Below are 23,236 nucleotides of genomic sequence, written 5' to 3' on the forward strand. Positions count from 1 at the left end.
GCCTCTTGGATGTTCAGCCGGTCCATAAGAAAATTGCTGATTTATGGCAATTAAATTTTCCTACATCCCTTAATACTTCAGGCTAATATAAAACTCAAATCTGGTAAATTTATGTTTGAATATGCTTTAGATGCATCTTTTCTTTTGGTTAATCGTTTAATTATTTGTATTCTATGTCGAATTTTTTAAAATTGTCAAACTAATATTTTCCCTAACACTTATTTAAGCCAACAGTTCTACTTGAATGATCATTACTTCAAATTTGGGAAGTGATTCAGAATGGAAACTTGTTAAACTCGTGAGGAGCTGTATGTTTTTCCAATAATAAATGCTCAATACTCTGGGCAGCATGTGTAGAGAGAAAAAACTAGCTGGTTTCTGGTCAATAGCTCTGCATCAGAATTGGAAAAGTGAGAAAATAAATTTCAAGCTGCAGGGAATGGGAGGGTTAGAGTAGAGGGAATATCTGTGGTAGAGTGCTTGTCGTCAGGGTTGCATGAGTTTCAGCGTAGCCACGCCAAATCGGTATGCCTGCTGCCATCCGTATATATCTAACCCATGTTTCCCGCTCTAATCACTGCCCTGAACGATTGGAACGGGGTGTTTTCCAATCATTCCACTTCTTCCCTTATCCATCAGCTAAGAAATATTTAATCTGTGAATTGCTTGAAGTCGAAGCTGGAAATTAGTGAGGTGAAAGGTTATCTTGCAACTTGTTTGAGGGTTGGGAAATGTGTGTCTCAATAAATGAAGCGATATTTAAGCTTCAAACTAACCAGACAGTGTTGAATTGGTTCCATTGGTATAGTGTTAAAGCTGTCACATGGCAGTTGCTCGTCATCCCACACACTGATAATCTCCAATCAGTTGGATGAGAGCAGCTCAAACAGCTCAGGCAACCTACACCATCCAAGAGATAGCAGCTTCCTTGATTAGAATATAGAAACGAGGACCTGCAGATGCTAGTTTACAATAAAAAACAGTGCTGGAGTTACTCAAGGGGCCTGACTTGAAACATCACCTATCCATACAAGAGTCTCGACCGGAAACATTGCCTGTCCATGTTCTCCAGGAACGCTGCCTGATCCGCTGAATTACTCCAGCACTTTGTGTCCTTTTGTGTATTAACCAGCATCTGCAGTTCTATATTTCTCCAGAAATGCTGCCTAACCTGCTGAATAACTCTGGCACTTTGTTTCTTTCCTTGATTAGCATTCCATCTAGTATCCTAAGCATTCACTTGTGCCCTTTGACTGCACGTGCTCCATCAGGAAAATGTACTGCAGTTATTTACCTTGGTTACTTCCAGTGTGAACCAAGGAATGTTTGTGGGGGGGAAGAGCAAGAGAAAATGGACAACACAGATTGGTGTCAAGAGGAGGTAAAGAGATTTAATAATGGCAGCTAATCAGTCTGGAGGTGTAACTAGCACAGGAGAAAGGATTAAAAAAAAAAAAGCTGCTGTAACTGATACATGGATCACAGCAGTTGCTGGAAATATGAAATGAATGAGCATGCAAGTCAGGCAACAGCTGTGGAGAGCCACATTGAGTTGCATTGGAACAGGTCAAGTTCCGTTCAGTTAAGAGATACAGATTGGAAACAGGCCCTTCGTCCGACCGTCCACGCCGACCATTGATCACCCACAATTTAAGGACAGAAACCAATTAGCCTACAAACCCGCACCTGTGCTCGGGCACTGACCTGAGGCACAGTTACGTTCACAGGCAAAAGTTGTGGTGTATTACTCGTGAAGAACATTATTACGAAGGAATGAAGACCAGGTGGTCACAAAATGCTGAAGTAACTCAGCGGGTCAGACAACATCTCAGGAGAGTGTCTGCCTGCGAAGGTCTGACTGAGATGGGGCATGGGCACAAGGAAGATGTCCTGGATTTTAGATGTAAATTTGACTCCTATTGTCAAAGGGCATCAGGGGAGAGGCCAATTTCAGGACCACTGCAATGGAGAGGGGCTTTTGTGTGTACATCAACTATATTGTCTGCATTTCTTTTAAGTGTGCGTGAACAATTTTCTGTGGCAGGATATAAATGCTCATGCCTGTGTGACTGGGAAACCTATCAGCCAAGGCGGCATCCATGGGCGAATCTCTGCTACAGGACGTGGTGTGTTCCATGGGATTGAGAACTTCATTAACGAAGCATCCTACATGAGTGTCCTTGGAATGACCCCAGGCTTTGGAGACAAGACGTTCGTCATTCAGGTTTGTAGTGGATAATGAACAATGAATTAGCTTTACCTCTTTCAGTTCTGCTGCTTCCAATATCACTGACCTTTGGGGAAAACCATGTGGGGAAAATGTTTGTGATTGCTTTCATTGTTTTGGCATTTGCATTCAATATCCTACATGGGTATGTGTCATAAATCTATTTGGTAACTAAATTTGTGATCTGAAAGCACCCCAATTCCTAGATTAACTGCACAAACTCAGCAGTATTGCACACAGCATTTGCCTTTGTACACTTATAGCCTCAGTACAAATGATTAAGAGATTGGACACGCTAGATGCAGGAAAAGTGTTCCCAATGTTGGGGGAGTCCAGAACCATAGACCACAGTTTAAGAATAAGGGGTATTTAGAACTGAGATGAGGAAAAATCTTTTTCACCCAGAGTTGTGAATTTGTGGAATTCTCTGCCTCAGAAGGCAGCGGAGGCCGACTCACTGGGTGCATTCAAAAGAGAGTTAGATAGAGCTCTTAGGGCTAGCGGAATCAAGGGATATGGGGAGAAGGCAGGAACAGGCTACTGATTGTGGATGATCAGCCATGGTCACATTGAATGGTGGGGCCGGCTCGAAGGACCGAATGGCCTACTCCTGCACCTATTTTCTATGTATCTATGTAAATATGTATTCAAATAAAGTAGCAATGGCAAACACAAAGCTTTCAATAAATTAGTTGAAGATTCTGCAAAGCCAGCTTATCTGGAAAATGCCTATTTATGTGAGGTAATAGATTATTCATTCCCTTAATTCAATGTGCAAATTTGCAAAAAATTAACAAAGTAAAAATCAAATCTACTTGTGGAACATTGAGTGTAAGAAAATAACTGCAGATGCTGGTACAAATCGAAGGTATTTATTCACAAAATGCTGGAGTAACTCAGCAGGTCAGGCAGCATCTCAGGAGAGAAGGAATGGGTAAAGTTTCGGGTCGAGACCCTTCTTCAGACTGAAGGGTCTCGACCCGAAAAGTCACCCATTCCTTCTCTCCTGAGATGCTGCCTGACCTGAGTTACCCCAGCATTTTGTGAATAAATACTATTGACTATTGACTATTGACTTTGTGTGGAAAATTGAAGTCACTTTAGCAGTCTGAAGCTATATTTGACCCCGAGCTTGCTGTTACCACTGGAGGGGGAAAAAGCTCTTTCCGTATTAGCCCGGGTATATTTTTATAATTGCTGCAATCTTAAATTCAGTTGGGAATGCCTGCTGTGTCCCATGTTATGCCTTTTTATATATATATATATGTGTGTGTGTAGTGGCCTGGACATGGCCAGAAATAGGCTGGACGCCAGGCAGGTTTTGAAAGTTCCTTAATGCAGGTTGTGAGCATCCACTCACAACGAGTTCCACCGAAGGGATGAAACACTCCCCCAAAAAGCCCTGAGTAGAAACCCCGTAGCCTGTGGGCAGTCCCTCGACCCTGTCCGTCAAGTGCCGAGGGGACTGACCCTAGGAGTGGCCTAATACCCATGGACCGCCACATATGTATATGGCGGTGCTGGCTTGAAGGGCCGAATGGCCTACTCCTGCACCTATTGTCTATAACCTACCCTTGCTGGATTATCCAATTGGTGTCCTGGAGTAATGAAAAATAAACCTTTTTTTTCCTACTAACTAATAAACCATCCTAGCTCTTGAGTTTTGCTGGATTATCCAATTGGTGTCCTGGAGTAATGAAAAAGAAACCATTGGTTTTCTTCCTACTAACTAATAAACCATCCTGGCTCTTGAGTTTTGCGGTTAACAGAAGAACAGGCGTTGACTACACCATTTGAGGTACTAATTTATAGAACCATTCTCTAGAGAGATCACTTGGACAATGAATCGAAAATTTGCGAATTTGAAAAAAAAATTGTGAATTTGTGAATTTTTTGGGCTTTCAGAGCCCAATACATCATCCTTGGGGAAGCACTGAAATTCAATGCTCTTGAAGAGGTTCGCATATATTGCCAATGTTAACGATAGCGAGTGTTGTTTTCCATCGTATCACACAGGGATTTGGTAATGTAGGCATGCACTCCATGAGATACCTTCACCGCTATGGAGCCAAGTGCGTGGGTGTTGGTGAGGTGGACGGTGCCATTTGGAGTAATGACGGAATTGATCCCAAGGAACTAGAGGATTACAAACTGGTAAGTAAATATTAAATTAAACTCCACTCTAAATACTTTGCAGGTCAGGCAGCAGATAGAGAGTCATAGATTTGTGATACAGTGAGGAAACAGGCCCTTCAGCCCAACTTGCCCACACCGGCCAACAATGTCCCAGCTACACTAGTCCCACTTGGCCCACATCCCTCTAAACCTGTCCTATCCATGTACCTGTCTAACTGTCTCTTAAACAATGGAATAGTTCCAGCCTCACCTCCTCTGGCAGCTTGTTCCATACACCCACCACCCTTTGTGTGAAAAAGTTACCCTTCAGATTCCTATTACATTTTTCCCCCTTCACCTTGAACCTATGTCCTCTGGTCCTCGATTCCCCTTCTCTGGGCAAGAGACTCTGTGCATCTACCCGATCTATTCCTCTCATGATTTCAAGTTCAGATTTCCAGTATTTTGTGCTTTTCTTGTAAATACTAAATGTGTGCAGCATAGAAATTTGTACTGCATGAAGCATAAGAACTGGTCATTTTCAAAAGACTCGCACTTTTACTCATTGACAGCCACTTGATTAGAGTCATACAGTGTGGAAACAGGCCCTTTGGACCAACCTGCCCACATCAATGTGCCGCATCTACCTGTGCCCCAGCTGCCTGCATTTAGCCCATATCCCTCTCAACCTATCCTATCCATTACCTGTCTAAATGTTTTTTAAACTTTGCAATAGTACCAGCTTGTTCCATACACCCACTACCCTTTGTGTAAAAAAAATAATACTTACCCCTCTGGTTTCCATTAAATCATCCCCCCTCACCTTCAACCAATGTCCTCTGATTCTCAATTTACCCCACTCTGGGCAAAAGACTCTGTGTTCACCCGATCTAGCCCTCTCATTATCAGCATCTATTTTTAAAAGCCAACTAGCATTTCTTTTAACGTTAAAGCTTAATGCCTTGAAATAGTAGAGAATATTTTTGTAAGAACCTCCATTGAACAAAAATGTTTGAATATAGGCTCTAGGAACAACTTCTGGAGAACTTCGTTTTCTAGTCACTATGCTGGATGTGGAGCTATCACTGTTGAAACATTACCCATTCTCTCCAGAGATGCTGCCAGTCCTGCTGAATTACTCCAGCATGTTGTGCCAATCTTGATTCTTTTGAAATATATATTGCAAATACGAGAAGTGATTTCTATCCCAGCAATGGGCGGCACGGTGGCGCAGCGGTAGAGTTGCTGCTTTACAGTGAATGGAGCGCCGGAGACTCGGGTTCGATCCTGACTACGGGTGCTGCATTGTAAGGAGTTTGTACGTTCTCCCCGTGACCTGCGTGGGTTTTCTCCGAGATCTTCGGTTTCCTCCCACACTCCACAGACGTACAGGTATGTAGGTTAATTGGCTGGGTAAATGTAAAAATTGTCCCTAGTGGGTGTAGGATAGTGTTAATGTACGGGGATCGCTGGGCGGCACGGACTTGGTGGGCCGAAAAAGCCTGTTTCCGGCTGTATATATATGATATGATATGATAATGGGATGAGAGTTAAGAGCAGCTCAAGTTTTTCCTTGTATAGTTGTATAGTTTTAGATATCTGAGCCCCTGGAATTTCTTCATTAAGGGTGGCAAAGTGGTGCCGCAATAGAGTTGCTGCCTTACAGCGGCAGACACCCGAGTTTGATCCCGGGTGCTGTCTGTATGAAGTTTGTACGTTCTCCCTGTGATCATGTGGGTTTCCTCCCATGTCCCAAAGACATGCAGGTTTGTAGATTTGTTGGCCTCTGTAAATTGTCCCCAATGTGTAGGATAGAACTAGTGTACATGTGATCGCTGCTCGGCAGGGACTGAGTGGGGCCGAAGAATCTGCTTCCACGCTGTATCTCTAAACTAAATTATAATGCATTAACTTTCTTGCCACCAAAATTGTGAACAAGATTCTTGTTACCAAATTGCCGTGTGTGGAAGATTTGAGCCCTTGTTACCTTGTCTTGTGTACACAGGCAAATGGAACTATTGTTGGATTCCCCAAAGCTCAGCCGTATGAAGGAAATATCCTGGAGTCAGAATGCGACATTCTCATCCCAGCTGCCGGTGAGAAGCAGATGACCAAGAACAATGCATGGAAAGTTAAAGCAAAGGTGAGGAGAAATCATTCAGTGAAGAGAGAATGTCTTTTATTCTCGTCCCAATTAAAGTAATATATTTATGATTTGTGCTCTGAAGGCCATCATGCCCATTCACCATTAGCCCATTGCATCTTCGCCGAGTTTAGAGAAACATTTGCTTCTTCACCAAATGTTGACCAAAACATTAATACATCCTTGCTTAGTTTTAGGAATTTACAGTTTATATTAAAAACGTGCACTTTCTGTCCAACTTTTATCCTTTCCTTCTGTCATAAAATTCCTTGTGTGCAAGATCAGGCCAACTGGAAGTTATCTTACCTGACTGTGATCTTGCTTTACTCCTTTCCCAGCATGTGCACATGTAACGACCATTGAGAGAATGGAAGCCATTAGATTTATCTTAACATGTGTCAGTGTCCTGATAATGTGACCAGTGTTGCTATTGTTGTGGGCCAAGGAGTGCACATAAGAACAGAATTTGAAGAAGCTTGAAGATCTGAGCTCGAAGGACTGGAGGAGGCTACAGCACTTTTGAAGAAAGGACCGGCGGTCACAGCGGAAAGGAAGGAAATATTTAGGTTTTCATTGTAACAATTCCAATCATTTACTTTCCAGATTATTGCCGAGGGTGCCAATGGGCCAATGACTCCAGCAGCTGACAAGATCTTCATGGAACGGAACATCATGGTTATTCCAGTGAGTTGTGGCTTGGCTTTCTGTTTCATGCTCATGGCTACTGACGTTGTTTGTTCATGGCTGCTGATTTGTAGTAGTCTATTCAGAAGTGACCGTTTAGTTATTTTCTTGTTTTGCTTGTTTTAGCTTCCTGTGACTTTCCTGTTCGTCAGTACAATTGGGTGGATTTTCTGTGGCTTTAATATGGAGATATTTTGAGTTGACTTCCCATTGAAATTAAAATTCCACTCTTGTCTTTTACCAACAATGATATTAATTTTAGGAGGAATTCACAAACTAAGTGAGGAAAACCAGTTTTTGTTAGTAGTGTGAAACGGGCTCCAGTAGCAGATTAGTGACCTGTTTAAAAATTTGCCTTATTCTCCATAAGACACAGGAACCGAAATAGGCCCATCAGGTCTACTCCATGTGGCATTCTCATAAATGAATGAAGCCAGCAGGAATGAAGCCAACATGAGTGAAGCCAACAAGGACCTACCTGCCTTTTTCCTACTGGGCTCTTTTGCATGTTAATGCCACTTTTCCTCAAAGGTATCTACTGAAATAATTTAATTTAATTTGTGTTTTTGGTCTAATCTCCTGAGTGCGAGCAGAAACCAGCGTGAGCAGAAGGGTCTAGTTGATAGCAACTAATCCCCTGCCTTTCCCTATGCAGAATTTGGGAATAAAATCTTGAGTGACAAATGTACCTGAGATACTAGAGGTTGGTGCTTTGGCACAGTGCCATCTGGGCGCTGCGATTCACACCTCTGCAACCATTTGTCTTCCCTTTGCAGGATCTATACTTGAATGCTGGTGGTGTCACTGTTTCCTACTTTGAGTGGTTGAAAAATTTGAATCATGTCAGCTATGGCCGGCTGACCTTCAAATATGAGCGCGACTCCAACTACCACCTGCTAAGTAAGTAATGCTTGTGTGCATTTACGAGCACAGCACTGAAGGTCACTACCGCGCTGAGCAGCGAAAGTGGTCTTGTGATTTTTAGAATGAATTGCTCTGCTGCTAAAATGGTTTTGCAAACCTTAAATTGAGCAGAGGAAGAACTATAAGGGGTGTGGCGTGGCGGGGGGGGGGGGGGGGAGAGAGGGCATGGCGGGGGGTGGGGTGGAGGTGGGGCGTGTGGGAGTGGGGATGTACAAGGAACAGCCGATGTTGGTTTGCATAAAAAAAGACAGAGTGCTGGAGTAACTAAGCAGATATATCATTTGGGTAAGATGCTCACAGCCTAGACCCTATTTAGATTTCTATTTTCATTAGTATTAGAATTGGATAGAGACTTCAATTTTAGGCATCGAGTTTGAATTCTTTCTGAACGATTGTAGTAATGTTTGCTGTGAAGGAGTCATATTTGAGGAGTCACTGTCTTGAAACCTTTCTCCAATTATCTTGGTTATAATCCAGCAGAGAAAATAAATAAATTTGTCACGGGTTCTAGTCAGGTCATTATGAAAGTACAGTTTCAGGCTTGGTGTCTTGGTAAAGCTTACCTTTTTTCCCAGATTTTTACCCTAAGATTAAATACATGAGTGTTTTGCTGACTCTTGTTCCCCATCACCTGTGTCTGGCAACAAACTGATAAATGTCGACAGTAAAGCTTTAGTCCATCCTGCAGTTTGTTCAAATGGTGGACATTAACACGGTCGGTTGCAATTCTCATGTCCAGATATATAATTTAGCACTATGTGGAGGAGCACATTGTTCCAATCTAACTGCCATAGACCATATTTTCTACAGAACCCACTTGGGCTAATAGAACAAAATTTGTAACTCTGAAAATAGTTAATTGGCTATTAAATGTTTACCATCTCCAAAATGTATGCGGTAAAATGGACAGTGGTACTTGCAGAGTCTCAGGTTGTGTTACCTAGCGCAGAGTAGATAACTTGATCGAATCACAGCCTTGTCTCTGGCTGAGGCACAAATGATTTAGTAAAGAATTGACAAGGTTTGACTTGGTTTAGTGTTAGACATTCACAAGTTATAGGAGTAGAATCGGGCCATTCGGTCCATTGAGTCTACATCATTCATTCATGGCTGATCTCTGCCTCCTAATCCCATTTTCCTGCCCTCCCCCCATAACCCTTGACACCTGTTCTAATCGAGAATTTGTCCATCTCTGCCATAAATATCCACTGACTTGGCCTCTACAGCCCTCTGAAGCAATGAGTTTCACAGATTAACTACTCTCTGGCTAAGTTCCTCCTCACCTCCTTTCTAAAAGAGTGCCCTCATTATGTCCAGTTTGGGCTAACCTCTGCCGAAAGAACCCATATCCTTCGCTGGTCTACATCAGCACTGATTACTTTTAAATTGATGATCTGGGATGAAGGCTCACGACATAAGTCAATATTGTTGAAAGGAAAATGAAAACAGAATCCATTGAATAGCAGAGCAATGGTGTCACATAACAACAGAAAATGCTGGAATAGCTCCTCAGGACAGGCAGCCTTTCTGGAAGTGTAGTGCAAATTTCAAACTTTTTAGCCTTATGACAGATTAGCCCTTTTTGGTTTTAAGTTTCGACTGCTTGGTCTTTATAATAGACTTCAAAATCATTCCAAGTCGAAAGAAGGTTCCCAACCCGAAACGTCGAATATCCATTCCCTCCACAGACGCTGCTTGACCAGCTGAGTTAATCCAGCACTTTGCATTTTGCTCAAATTCTATACTTTACTTTTCTAATGTTACCCAGATTTTAATCTAAAAGAAGTTGATTTCATCTAGAAGATGGACACAACATGGTGGAATAACTCAGTGGGTCAGGCAGCATATGTGGGGAAAAAGAATAGTGAAGATTTGGGTCAGAACCCTTCTTCGGACTCAATTCTCAGTGGGTATTCATCTGAGGGTGGGTTCCAACCCAAATATCATCTATTTACTCTAGAGATGCTGCCTGACCTGCTATGTTACTCCAGCATGTTGTATCTACGGTAAAAACTAGCATCTGCAGTTCCTTCCTACACACTTGTTTTCATCCTGCTTTGGATGAATGGAAATTGCTGTCTATGCAGTAGATGCCAGATATTTACAACTGAATTTTGACTCTGATGTTTTCTTTACCCTCAGTGTCCGTCCAGGAAAGCTTAGAGAGGAAGTTTGGCAAGCTCGGCGGCACAATACCAGTCGTTCCCACAGCGGAATTCCAAGCCAGAATAGCGGTGAGTCTTGGGGACTTGTTCTCTTTTCATCCAAACCTCCAGCTCTGTTCCCGAATCCAATGGGCAGCAAAACCAAGTCCTTTTTACACTGTGGGCGGTGGGTAAATGGAACAAGCTGCCAGAGGAAACGGCCGAGACAGATACAATTGTAATATATAAAAAGCGTTTGGACAGGTACTTTGATAGGAAAAATGACCGGGGGTCAAATCGGACCAAGTGTGGAAGACTCCTTGGCCAACATAAACGAGTTAAACTGAAGAGCCTGTTTCTGTGCTGTATAATTCAGACCTCTAATGTCCTGGTTTAACCACAATACATACTGAGAGTTGGGAATATAATCCTGAATATAATTCAACACGGACTAAAGCTTTACTGTCTACGCACTGTCCAACACGAAATGCTGGAGTAACTCAGCAGGTCAGGCAGCATCTCTGGAGAAAAGGAATAGGTGACGTTTCTAGTTGAGACCCTTCTTCAGACTCTGACCCGAAGCGTCACCTATTCCTTTTCTCCAGAGATGCTGCCTGACCTGCTGAGTTACTCCAGCATTTCGTGTCCATCTTCGGTGTAAACCAGCATCTGCAGTTCCTTCCTACGTCTCTTTGAGTGTTTTATTGTCATATGTCCCAGATAAAACAATGACATTCTTACTTGCAGCAGCACAACAGAATATGTAAACATAGTACACTGTAAACAATATGATAAACGAGAAAAAATGTTCTGTGTGTATATATACACATACACACGCAGGCACACATGTACACGCACACACGTGCACACATATATACGCATAAGCACATACAAAACAACAAACTACAATAATAACAATAAGTCTATGTAGTTCAGAGCTTAATGGAAGTTGTAGCGTTCAATAGCCTGATTGGGAGGTAGAAAATCGATAAATGAATGCCAATTGAAAACGTTTAAAGTCTTGGGGGAAAAAAAGCAATGCTTAAATACAAATCGCATGATTTAAGTCCAAGCCTGACTCAAGGCCCAAATCATAATTTGAAACTAAATTGACTTCTGGTGGCCTTTTCTACCTCCCAATTTTGAAGCACGCAGGTGAACGCTCGAGCCTCCTAGTCTGAGAACGTGGCGATGCCCATTTTAACGAGAACATCTTGTCTCCTGAACAAAAATAAAATATCAGAAGATATGCAGCTTGGGAGTGAGAAACATTGAAGCGAAACATCAACAACCTTTTCATCGGGTTTGGAAAAAGCTAGAAATAATATCTTAATTTGTTCTGACAGACTGACTACTTCATAAACTGTTCATATTTCCTTACACCGGTTCTGTCTATTATTTTTTAAAATAGGGTGCCTCTGAGAAGGATATTGTCCACTCTGGTCTTGCTTATACCATGGAACGCTCAGCAAAGGTATGTATATGGGAAAGGTGTTGTTTAGATTAATGGACTGTGGGTATTGTTGTAGTCTATGACCTATTAACAGAAAACAGGCAGACAACCGAGTTCGTTTATTATACTCACCAAGGTGGGAGAGAGTCTAGTTGCAAAAACGTCCATTGACGCTTGGGCAACTAGTGCAGTCTCTCTCTCTCTGATCGTTTACATACACACACATTTATACCCTTAACAGTGCACCGGAGGCTTTCCGTTACGGCCTTATATGGTAATTTTACAATGTCCAATGTGATTTTTCTATTCTCTGAAACGAAACCTAGTCATATCTCTGAAACGAAACCGTCACATCTCTGAAACGAAACCGTCACATCTCTGAAACAAAACTTTAGTCACATGGGGCAGGAGGTTTTTCTTAACAGATCTGAACCTTGAGAGCTAGTTGCTGATATCAGACAGATGCGGCCAGCCATGACTTGTGCTGCACATTAGAAAAACACAAGAGGTCTTACAGATTACTCCTACAATAGTACTCACATAGCTGCTTGCCTAATGTTAACTCTTACAGTATGCTTTCTGGTTTGAGTTTTGTGTGACAACAGTGGCTTCTTCTACCATTATTGTTCTGTACTCTATGAAGCCTGGAATTATTCAAATTACCTTGATTTTTGGCATTTAATTTAGGGGAAAAAAAGCTTTGTTTTTGTACGTGACTTTGTGGATGCTAAAATGCTCCATGGCTACTAGTGGACTTCTCGAAAACATTGTTAAATTGGGCAATATGGCCACTATTTTGCACACAGGATTTCAAATAACTACAAAGGGATGGATGAGTGAAGTTGAAGGGTGGATATTACTCAAGTGACTCGTATTACTCCCCTCTTAAAATGAACCATGCAATCTTTTGCAGTCAATTGAATTGGAGAGTGGCATCTCCATTACAAAGAATGGTTCAAAATATACAGTGCAGAATTACACCATTCAGTCCAACCTCTCATTTAGCACTATTGCCATAATCCCTTAATCCCTCTAATCCCTTCCTCTTGTGCTCACCTAGTTTTCCATCAATAGATTGCCTTGAGATAACATGGTAGGAGCAAGCACCATCTGCAGACCAGGAAAGGTTTAGCTTCTAAATCCCCTACTTGATTTCTTCACTGCTTTCCGATATTGATGGCCGCAATGCCACCACGTTAAAACATGCTGACCATGCCTCTTATAGAGTCGTACACTGACTAACATGTCCCAGCTACACTAGTCCCACCCGCCCGTGTTTGGCCCATATTCCTTCAAACCTGTCCTATCCATGTACCTGTCGAACTGTTTCTTTAACGTTGGGATAGTCCCTGCCTCAACTACCTCCTCTGGCAGCTTGTCCTTTACATCCACCGCCCTTTGTATTAAAAAGTTGCCTCTCTGATTCCTATTAAATCTTTTCCTCTTCACCTTAAACCTGTACCCTCTGGTCCTCGATTCACTTACTCGGGTAAAGAGACTCTGGGCATCTACTCGATCTATTCCTCATGATTTTATACACTTCTTTAAGATCACCCCTCATCCTCCAGTGCTCCACGGAATAGAGTCCCAACCTATTCAACCTCTCGCTGTAGCTCAGACCCTCTAGTTCTGGCAACATCCTTGTAAATCTTTGAGGTTCATCCTTTGCTCTCAAAGGAAACAACCTTTTCATCCTCTCTTGAAAGATATAAACGTATCTCCGGTACAATAGCTTGAATTTATTTACAATAGCTTGAATTTATTTACAATAACTGGAATTAATTTACAATAGCTGGAATTAATTTTTTTTGCCACTCTTAATAACGCAATGATCAGTCCTGTTTAAAGTGCCATTTAATATGGGTCAGTAAAGGTTTTATTCTGATTCTTGATTCTGGTCTTCAAAAATGTGAATAGTTTTGTTCTTACTAATTCACATTTCTATTCATAGTGGTTTGTATTTTTGCTGTCTTGCATTTTCTCACTTATTGAGTAATGCTGTTTTTTTACTTGTTTTAAATATTTAATGTTTAGACTTGGATGCAAGTGTTAGCATTGTGGCACGATGCTATACCTCGCAGAAGTTGAAATTCACAGCCAAACATTTATGCCATTCAGGAAATATATTAATTTGGGTGACGTTTCGAGACCCTTCTTCAGACTGACCCGAAACGTCACCCATTCCTTCTCTTCTGAGATGCTGCCTGACCTGCTGAGTTACTCCAGCATTTTGTGAATCAATACCTTCGATTTGTACCAGCATTTGCAGTTATTTCCTTACAGGAAATATATTAATGTCGATAATTAATTTAAAAAAAAATTTGCAATCTTCTGACCATCAACTTTGCCCCTACCTTTCTACTTTCTACCTTACAGTGCACTGGTTATTCAACAGTTGTTAAGTGATAGGATTAAGGTTAGAAGTCGTACAGCACACGCTGAACTGAGCCTTAACCCAAACAGTCCCTGACTCAAAGTCGCAAGTGCTAGTTTTATCACAGCTCTTCCTTTTGTCACTGAGGCAAGCAGAAACCATGTACAGGAATGCAATGGGGAATTTGTAATAGAAGGTAGGCACAAAATGCTGGAGTAACTCAGCGTGTCAGGCAGCATCTCGGAAGAGAAGGAATGGGTGACGTTTCGGGTCGAGACCCTTCTTCAGACTGATGTCAGGGGAGGGGGTGGGACGCTCTGCCGTCGCAGCTGCGGCTTGCCTGCAGTCCGTCTGTCTTTTGTGTTTTTTGTTGTTTTTGTCTGAATTGTAGTTTTAATATGGTGTAGTGTTTGTATGTTATGTGGGGGGGAGGGGGTGGGAGGGAACGGGAACTGTAAAATTATCTCTCCCGAACGGAGACGGGACCTTTGTTTCTGTGCCTGTCTCCGTTCCCGCTGCGGCCTACCACCGGCCATGCACCTGGGACCACCTGGGGCTCTGGTTCGCAGAGCCCACGGCCCGGACTCACCACCTGCGGCGCTGGCTGCCTGCGGATGCTGCGGGAGCGGCTGCGACTCGTCTCCGGAGGCTCCGGCGTGGGCCGAGTGGACGTCGGAAGCCCGCAGGCCCCTGGGTGGGGGCCGACATCGGGAGCTCCGGCAGCGGCAGAGGCAGCGTGTTCGCCCGCCCCGAATCGCGGGGCTTGGGTCGGCCCGCCGCGGACCTTTCACCGTCTGGCGCGGCCTGGAATAGGCCGTGGACCTTTCACCGTCCAGCGGGGGGCTTCAATGTTGGGAGCCCCGACCGCCCCGATGTGGCAACTCCAACAGTCTGACCGCGGGAGAAGACGGCAGGGAAAAGAAAAATACATTTTTGGCCTTCCATCACAGTGAGGAGGTGACTGGAGGAGACTCACTGTGATGGATGTTTCTTTTTGTTTGGTGTTAGTTGTGATTGTATGTGTTATTGCATTTTTATTGATTATTCTTATTGGTCTTATTGTTCAACTGCGGGTAATGTTTCATTTCACTACACATTTATGTGTATGTGACAAATAAACGACTATTGACTATTGACAAATATTGAATGCAGCACAGGAAGACTAGTGGGGGAACTGGGAAGGGGGAGGGGATAGAGAAGGAAAGCAGGGACTATCTGAAGTTAGAGAAGTTAATGTTCATACCGCTGGAGTGTAAACTACCCAAGTGAAATATGAGGTGCTGTGTGATGGAATTTGTAATGCCTGGCTTTATTGACATGCAAAACAACTAGTCTTCTTTTGTTTAACAGAAGCGTGAAGTATATGATCCAACGATCTGGCACGCAACCTGAAATTCTTGCTTTTATTAACATGGACATTCCCCCTTTGCATCTGTCTTTATAAAGATGCATTTCAGGGAGGGAGCACTAGGACTTTGATGAAATGACAATAAAATGTGATCAATATACTGTCAAGATAGAATGTGTGTATGACATGAAGGGAGAATGCAGATGTCCCTGCGCACCTGCCCTGTGCAGTAGTGGTTGCAAATTCAATTTTTAGTGCTGACATGCTGTTGCAGTGTATTTTGTGGTGCATGAAAAGTGTTATCATAATTGACGGAGTGCCAATAAAGCGAGAGTTTTTGTTCGCATGATATTGAGCTGCATGGGGTTAGAGCTGCACCCTTCTAGTTTGCCATCTAGCTCCCTTGAAATGGAGCGAAGGTGCTAGAGAACCATTCAATTGTCAGAGTACCCAGATTCCGTCCTATATTTTTAGCCATGGCATTGATGTAGTTGGGGCAGTAGTGTCACTGAACAATATTGGCAGTGGAGGATTTGGTGTTGGTAACGTCATTGGGTATTGAGGGGAGTTGGGCAGAGTCTCTAGGTGGAGGTTATTGGGCAAAGTGTTGGTGATATAGATGTTGTTTTCTCCAGAGGTCCAGAGAAGGGTCACCCATTCCTTCCAGAGATGCTGCCTGTCCCGCTGGGTTACTGCAACATTTTGTGTCTACCTCAGTTGCTTTCTCCGTACAAGCTGGATGTTGTCCAAGCCTGAATGCTGCCCTGGCAAATAGATATTATTATTTTTGCGACGGTGCGAATGCAATCGTCAGTAATCATTGCCAATTCTGATCTTGTGATTGACTGAAAGTCAGTGATGCACTGATTGTGGTTGTGCCGGGAACACTGCGCTGAAGACCACTTGCATTGTTATCTGGGGCCAAGATTACTGACTGGCACGGTGGCGTAGCGGTAGAGTTGCAGCGCCGGCGATTCAGGTTCGATCCTGACTACGGGTGCCGACTGTAAGGAGTTTGTACATTCTCCCCGTGATCTGCGTGAGTTTTCTCCGAGATCTTCGGTTTCCTCCCACACTCCAAAGACGTACACGTTTGTAGGTTAATTGGCTGGGCAAATGTAAAAATTGTCCCTAGTGTGTTTAGGATAGTGTTAATGTGCGGGGATCGCTGGGCGGCGCGGACCCGGTGGGCCGAAGGGCCTGTTTCCGCGCTGTATCTCTAAATCTAAAATTCAAGCAGTCACATCTGTCTTCTTCTGTTGGCTATAACAGCAGCCAGTGGAGAAGTTCTATTTGATTTTAACCTACCTAAATTTGCTGGAAATGCTTAATGCAATTGTCAACTGATGTAACTCGCCTCGGGACTTGCTCTTTAATCCATGTATGGGATCTATCTGACTAGAATTTGGGCAGCAGAGTTACTGCGTAGAGTGCCAGAGACCCAGGTTTGATCATGACTACGGGTGCAGTTGGTATGGAGTTTGTACGTTCTCCCTCTGGCCGTGTGGGTTCTCTGCGGGTGCTCCGGTTTCCCCCCCCCCCCATGCTCAAGGCAAGCAGGTTTGTAGGTTAATTGGTTTTGGTAAAATTGCAAATTGCCCCAAGTGTGTAGGGTAGTGCTAGTGTATGGGGCAATCGCTGGTCAGTATCTACTCGGTGTGCCTGTTTCCACGCTGTATGCCTATATTTGTCCTGCCCCTCCCCTCTTCCAGCTTCTTTCCCAACCCCTGCAATCAGTCAGAAGAGTCCTGACCCGAAACGTCCCACATCAGGGATGCTCCCTGACCTGCTAAATGACACTCGTACTTTATGTCCTCCTTTGGATTGAATTCAGTTTGGCTGTCGTGTTTGAATGATATGGGGATGGCCTGCGTCTCTTGATAGGGGAGCAGGAGGAATACCTGGCTGCTGGGCGGTGATCCGTGCCGAGTTCCAGAAAAGCATGCCAATGGCGGGAGTGGGGGGGGGATTGAAGAAGAGCATGTACATTCATTGCTAACGTGTTTTATGTTTCCTTGCAGCAAATAATGCGCACAGCAATGAAATATGACCTGGGCCTGGATTTGAGAACAGCTGCTTATGTCAATGCCATTGAGAAAGTCTTCAAAGTGTATAACGAAGCTGGACTGACCTTCACATAGGGCGGGTTTCACCCGTCCTCATCGAACCCTGCTTCCGCTCTCCCAGCCTGACATATCAAATGTTTGCATATGTCCTGTTGCTTTTTCCTTTTCCTTTTTGCCTTTTAAACCATTGGGACACTAATTCTCCAATAGAAGCTGCCAGAATTAGTCGATAGCTTGAATAATCAATTAATGTAACCCAAGTATCATAATTAAGGCTTACAGAAAATTTTCACAATCTTACACTGCTGGCAAGTGGGAGCCATGTTACATTTACTGAACAAGGATTTTTGTTTTCCTTTGTGTGGCATCCAACTAGCCAACAGAATCTCTCTGCGGGTTCATTTACAGCAACTAAAATTCTTACCGATGAGGGTGGAAACCCATTGTGTTCTGGAAAGGCTATTTTTCTGCAGATAAATCCCCTCCTGGAGTGGATTTCACCACACGTTTGGCATCCCACCATCTGCATTTGACTATTGCAAAGATCTTCAATTCATAGCACACCTTGCACAATAGTACCAGAACCCAATGCGTACGGAGGGGCTGAACAATATTGTTTGTGTGCAGCAGTATTTGCACAGATCGGTTTTTAAAAATTGTATACTAATAATTGATATTTAGCCAGAATTATTTTTTATAACTAGCTAGGCGGTAGTGTCGCAACAATTGGCTGGTGTTCCTGGGTTTTTTAAGAACTAAAATAGGCTGGATTCCTCTTCCCAATTATTCGTTGGTCCTGTTGCAAATGTTGCCCCTTGACTTTAGCTGGTTAGGGTTACACCCCATTGTGATGCTTGGATTAGCTTGCTAACAATTGGAGGTTTGCATTTAAAGAGCAGCAATTCTAACAGCTTGGGTTTCCACAAATTGGAAATTTCGGGCAAGTTGGCTGACAGGTGGAGATTGTACCAAATAATATCGTAAGATTAAGGAACAGATTACTTAAAATGCAGCTGACTTATATTGGGTGAATAATAGCAAGCCCATTACAAAGTTGCCTTGTGAAAGTGAATCCAGCCAAAGAGGACCAATGAGTAGAGATGGGAAGTTGTACAAATATGTATAGGAAGCTAATTCCCAGGATAAAACTTCCTTATCTGCCTTGATTTTCTTACTTTCCCTCCACAAATCCCTCTGCTTAGAAAATATGCCATCTTAGTTTATTTTCCACCAGTGTCACAGTGCAGCCACTTTTCTGCTACTTGTGTTAAGCTGATGTTTGAGCCCTCTGGGTGTGGGCTGTCAGTGAGACTGCAGCCTGAGCACGTGTGTGTGCCTGGTCGAGAGAGGCGGGCAGGGTGCAGAAAGCACAAATGCAAGGTGGCCGTTGTGACATTCAAACCGCTTGCTGTTTTTTAAAATTCACAAGCTGAAATCCACCCTCTATTGTGTAGTGGGGGAACACCCTAACCTCCAATCCAGGCAATTATAGAAGCAGTTTGTTCACCAGTCAATCTGTCAGTGGTTGTTCTTTTAGAATTTCCATTCAAAGCTGAGGACATGAGTTTTTTTTTTTACAATTTAAGCAGGACTTGGCCGTACTCCCTGTTTTGCACTTTCTCATTTAATTTGGAGGCTCGTCATGACTCCCTCACCTTGTGCAGCCATTAAAACAGCGAGGGCCTTCAATTCTGTAAGCCTGCTTGGAAGCTAATTAACATTCGTCTTTGTTTTTAAATCTCTTCAATCTTGAGTTGTTTAAACGGATGTGAAAGTTTTTTTTTTTAAAACAAAACTTTAACTGTAACCAGATATTTGTCCCGTAAACCCTGTGGACTAAACTTTGTCTTCAGCTTCGTTCCAGGAAAGCAAAGTCACATAGCCGTTACGCCTTCAGGCTGACTTTACATAGGAGTGAGTGTCCATTGTTGTGCCCTGTATATTGGTGATGTTCTCTTGAAGATTACACAGGCAGAGTGATCTTGCAACTTTGCCTGTTACATTTGAGACAATGCACTTTTATCACAACAGTAAACCAGGTTGCCCTGAGCTGCTCGTATCCATTTGGCAAGATGGGTTGCTTGAAAACTGCAGGACTTTGGTGGTGGTGCTGCCATTTTCTGAGTTTTTGAGGTGTGCTTCGCCCATCCCTGGCGCCTGGGTGAATGTCCAGGATGGAACTATGGCAGAGGGATCCTGAGAATGTCTTTCATATTTCTGTAGGATTAAGCATGTCAGATTTGTCTTTTTTTTTTAAAGCATTTGGGTCTAGTGGGTGCAATGAAGTACTTGATGTCATTTATGCACCTGGGACAAACCTTTTTTAAAACCGCAGTCTTGTGTTCTTTTCTACATTCTTTGTAATTGCATGAAGGTGAACTCTCAGATTATTAAACTTTTGACCTTTCAAGTGTCCCTGAGTTATCACTTCTGCTTTTTCATGGATTCAGCCTTTACTGAAGCTTGTCAGTAATACGTAACAAACTGTTTTCTCCAATTTTTGACATTCGAACGTGTCAAACATTTTGGGAACATCCATCATCAAACTTTATAGGAAGGACCTGCAGATGCTGGTTTACACTGAAGATAAACACAAAATGCTGAAGTGATTCAGTGGGTCAGGTAGCATCTCTGGAGAACCCTGTGATGTTCAGGGTCGAGACCTTCTTCAGTCTGAGTTACTCCAGCATTTTGTGTCCATCTTCATCAAACTTTGTTTTGAACCAGCTGTTAAGTTCAAGATGTTGGGTAAACAATTAGGGGCAAAATACTAAAACTAACTTGACTGAAGACAAGTGGAAATCTTTCTAAAGACAACCCAAGCATTAAGTGATTAAGTCTGAAGAAGGGTCTCGACCCGAAACGTCACCCATTCCTTCTCTCCCGAGATGCTGCCTGACCTGCTGAGTTACTCCAGCATTTTGTGAATAAATCGATTTGTACCAGCATCTGCAGTTATTTTCTTATACCAAGCATTAAGTGATCATTAAAGAAACAAATCTCAGATGGATGCGTAAAGTAGAATGCAAAATCAATAAAATGTATAAGAAATTAAGGAATGGATCAACTGGGCTTATATTCACTGGAATTTAGAAGGATGAGAGGGTATCTTAAAAACATAAAATTCTTCAGGGATTGGACAGGTTAGATGCAGGAAAAATGTTCCCGATGTTGGGGGAGTCCAGAACCAGGGGCCCTTGTTTAAAAATAAGGGGTAGGCCATTTGGGACTGAGATGAGGGAACATCTTTTTCACCCAGAGAGTCGTGAATCTGGAATTTTCTGCCACAAAAGGCAGTGGAGACCAATTCACTGGATGTTTTCAGGAGACAGATTATAGCTCCTAGGGCTAACGTAATCAAGGGATATGGGGAGAAAGCAGGAATGGGGTGTTGATTTTGGATGATCAGCTATGATCCTATTGAATGGCTGGCTGAATGGCCTTCTCCACCTATTTTCTATTTCTAAATCAGAGAGGGAGAAGCCATTGGAGAAAAATGGGCCAAACAGCTTAAAACGAACCCTGGTAGGGTCAAGTCGAGTCAAGTGCTTAATTATCATGTACTTACAATGGAACAATGAAATCCCTTCTTGCAGCAGCATAAATTTTACACATAATATATAATAAACTAAAATCCAAATGAATGACCACAATACCAGTGCAAATAAAACCCTGAAGTTTTTAATGCAACTAAAGACAGTCCTTCGATATTCATAGTTGAGGGTAGTTGTGCAGTGTCCAAGAGCCTGATGGTAGATGGAAAGAAGCTTTTCTTGAGTCAGTAGGAAAGGACTGCAGATTCCAGTTTATTTGACGACGGACACAAAATGCTGGAGTAACTCGGGGGGGGGTTTGGTTCGAGACCCTTCATTTCAACAAACTGACAACTGGGTTGAATAAAATCAGAGGAAAATTATCAGTACAGAACTATTGTCTGGAAGTATTCACTGAAAACCGTGGGAGGTTTTGAAAGGATTTAATGGCTTAAATTGTATCACGTACAGTCTGCAAAGCGTACCAGTCCTCAGAGTGGGCTGACAGACTGAGGAGGCTGCAGTGGATTGAGTGGGCGCCATGTCAGTAATTGCTTTAAACTGAGATGAGGGAAAACTTTTTCAGTCAGTTGTGAATCTGTGGAATTCTCTGCCTCAGAAGGCAGTGGAGGCCAATTATCTGAATGCATTCAAGAGAGAGCTGGATAGAGCTCTTAAGGATAGCAGAGTCAGGGGGTATGGGGAGAAGGCAGGAACGGGGTACTGATTGAGAATGATGGCCTAATGAGATTGAGAATGATCAGCCATGATCACATTGAATGGCGGTGCTGGCTCGAAGGGCCGAATGGCCTCCTCCTGCACCTATTGTCTATTGTGAGGACTGCACTCCAAGAAGGCTCTATGATCAGACAATGAAGATGTCAAATGAGATAAGAATCACAGCCTGCAAAGCGTACCAGTCCTCGGAGTGGGCTGACAGACTGCAGTGGATTGAGTGGGAGCCATGTCAGTAATTGCTTTAAGAAAATAATTAAATTAGTACCTGCAGATGTCTGAAGGGTTGTCTGGTGTCCTGCTGGGGAAACTCAATTAGGTTTTGTCTTCCCAAAGTTCAATTCTTTTCTATTCACATCTTGTTGCCACAAAGAATTGAGTGTTTTTCACACTATACTGTAAATTTGGTACATTAAAATATAAGCGATTTCATTTTCTTTATACTGTGAAGCCTGCTGAAAACATTTTGCTCAGTTGTGTGAAGTCAGCAGGCCGATTAATTTGGTTGAAGCACACAGCATGTATAACAGTATAACAGTATAACAACACTTTATTGTCATTCGGTATAAATACCGAACAAAATTTCAGCAGTCACAAGACACAGCAAAAAAGAAAAGAACACAGGACACCCGACCCCAACACAAACATCCATCACAGTGACTCCAAACACCCCCTCACTGTGATGGAGGCAACAAAACTTCCCCTCTCTTCCCCCCGCACCCACGGACAGGCAGCTCGACCCCTACCGAGGCAACCGACACGCACAGCCCCCGCAAGAGGATGGAAGGCCCCGCGGCCGAGCCGCCCCGGGCACCGAAACGTCCCGCGGCCGCACCGGGCGATGTTAAGTCCAGCGGCCGAGCCGCACCGGGCACTGAAACGTCCCACGGCCGCGCCGCGCTGGCGATGTTAAGTCCAGCGGCCAAGCCGCGCCGGGCACTGAAACGTCCCGCGGCCGAGCCGCACCGGGCACTGAAATGTCCCGCGGCCGAGCCGCCCTGGCGATGTTAAGTCCAGTGGCCAAGCCGCGCCGGGCACAGAAACGTCCCGCGGCCGAGCCGCGCCGGCGATGTTAAGTCCCGCAGCCGAGCCGCACCGGGCACTGAAACGTCCTGCGGCCGAGCCGCGCCGGCGATGTTAGGTCCCGCAGCCGAGCCGCGCCGGGCGATGGAAGGCCCCGCGGGCGAGCTGCGCCCCGGGGAAGAGACCAAATAAAAGAAAGGTTTCCCCCCACCCCACATACACAGCCAAAAACAGAAACAAAAACCATCCCAACACCGACACAAACAAAAAAAAATAAAAAAAGACAACAGACTGCCAGAGAGCCGCAGCCGTTAGGCGCAGCCAACTCCTCCACTACTCCTGCCATGGAAAGTCCGGACCCATGGGCCTTAATCTGCGGCTGGGACTATGTAAGCTATGGATGCAGGTCCATGGGTGTTATAAACATGCTCCAATGCTGTTGAAATGCCCTGCTGCCTGATCCCACA

General features: G+C 43.7%; 1 protein-coding gene across 1 annotated transcript in view; it reads left to right on the forward strand.

The window, feature by feature from the left end:
• Nucleotides 1-19,888, forward strand: part of LOC144610033 (glutamate dehydrogenase, mitochondrial) — a 62,301-nt gene extending 42,413 nt beyond the window's left edge. The window contains exons 6-13 of the mRNA XM_078428503.1: nt 2,045-2,224; nt 4,244-4,381; nt 6,348-6,485; nt 7,089-7,169; nt 7,946-8,069; nt 10,236-10,327; nt 11,649-11,711; nt 17,434-19,888. Coding sequence (XP_078284629.1) covers nt 2,045-2,224; nt 4,244-4,381; nt 6,348-6,485; nt 7,089-7,169; nt 7,946-8,069; nt 10,236-10,327; nt 11,649-11,711; nt 17,434-17,553 — 936 coding nt within the window. The 3' untranslated portion in view covers nt 17,554-19,888. The remainder of the gene's footprint in view (nt 1-2,044; nt 2,225-4,243; nt 4,382-6,347; nt 6,486-7,088; nt 7,170-7,945; nt 8,070-10,235; nt 10,328-11,648; nt 11,712-17,433) is intronic.
• Nucleotides 19,889-23,236: the final 3,348 nt, after the last annotated feature.

The sequence above is a fragment of the Rhinoraja longicauda genome, chromosome 35 (genome assembly GCF_053455715.1).
Source record: "Rhinoraja longicauda isolate Sanriku21f chromosome 35, sRhiLon1.1, whole genome shotgun sequence".
Classification (NCBI taxonomy): Eukaryota; Metazoa; Chordata; class Chondrichthyes; order Rajiformes; family Arhynchobatidae; genus Rhinoraja; species Rhinoraja longicauda.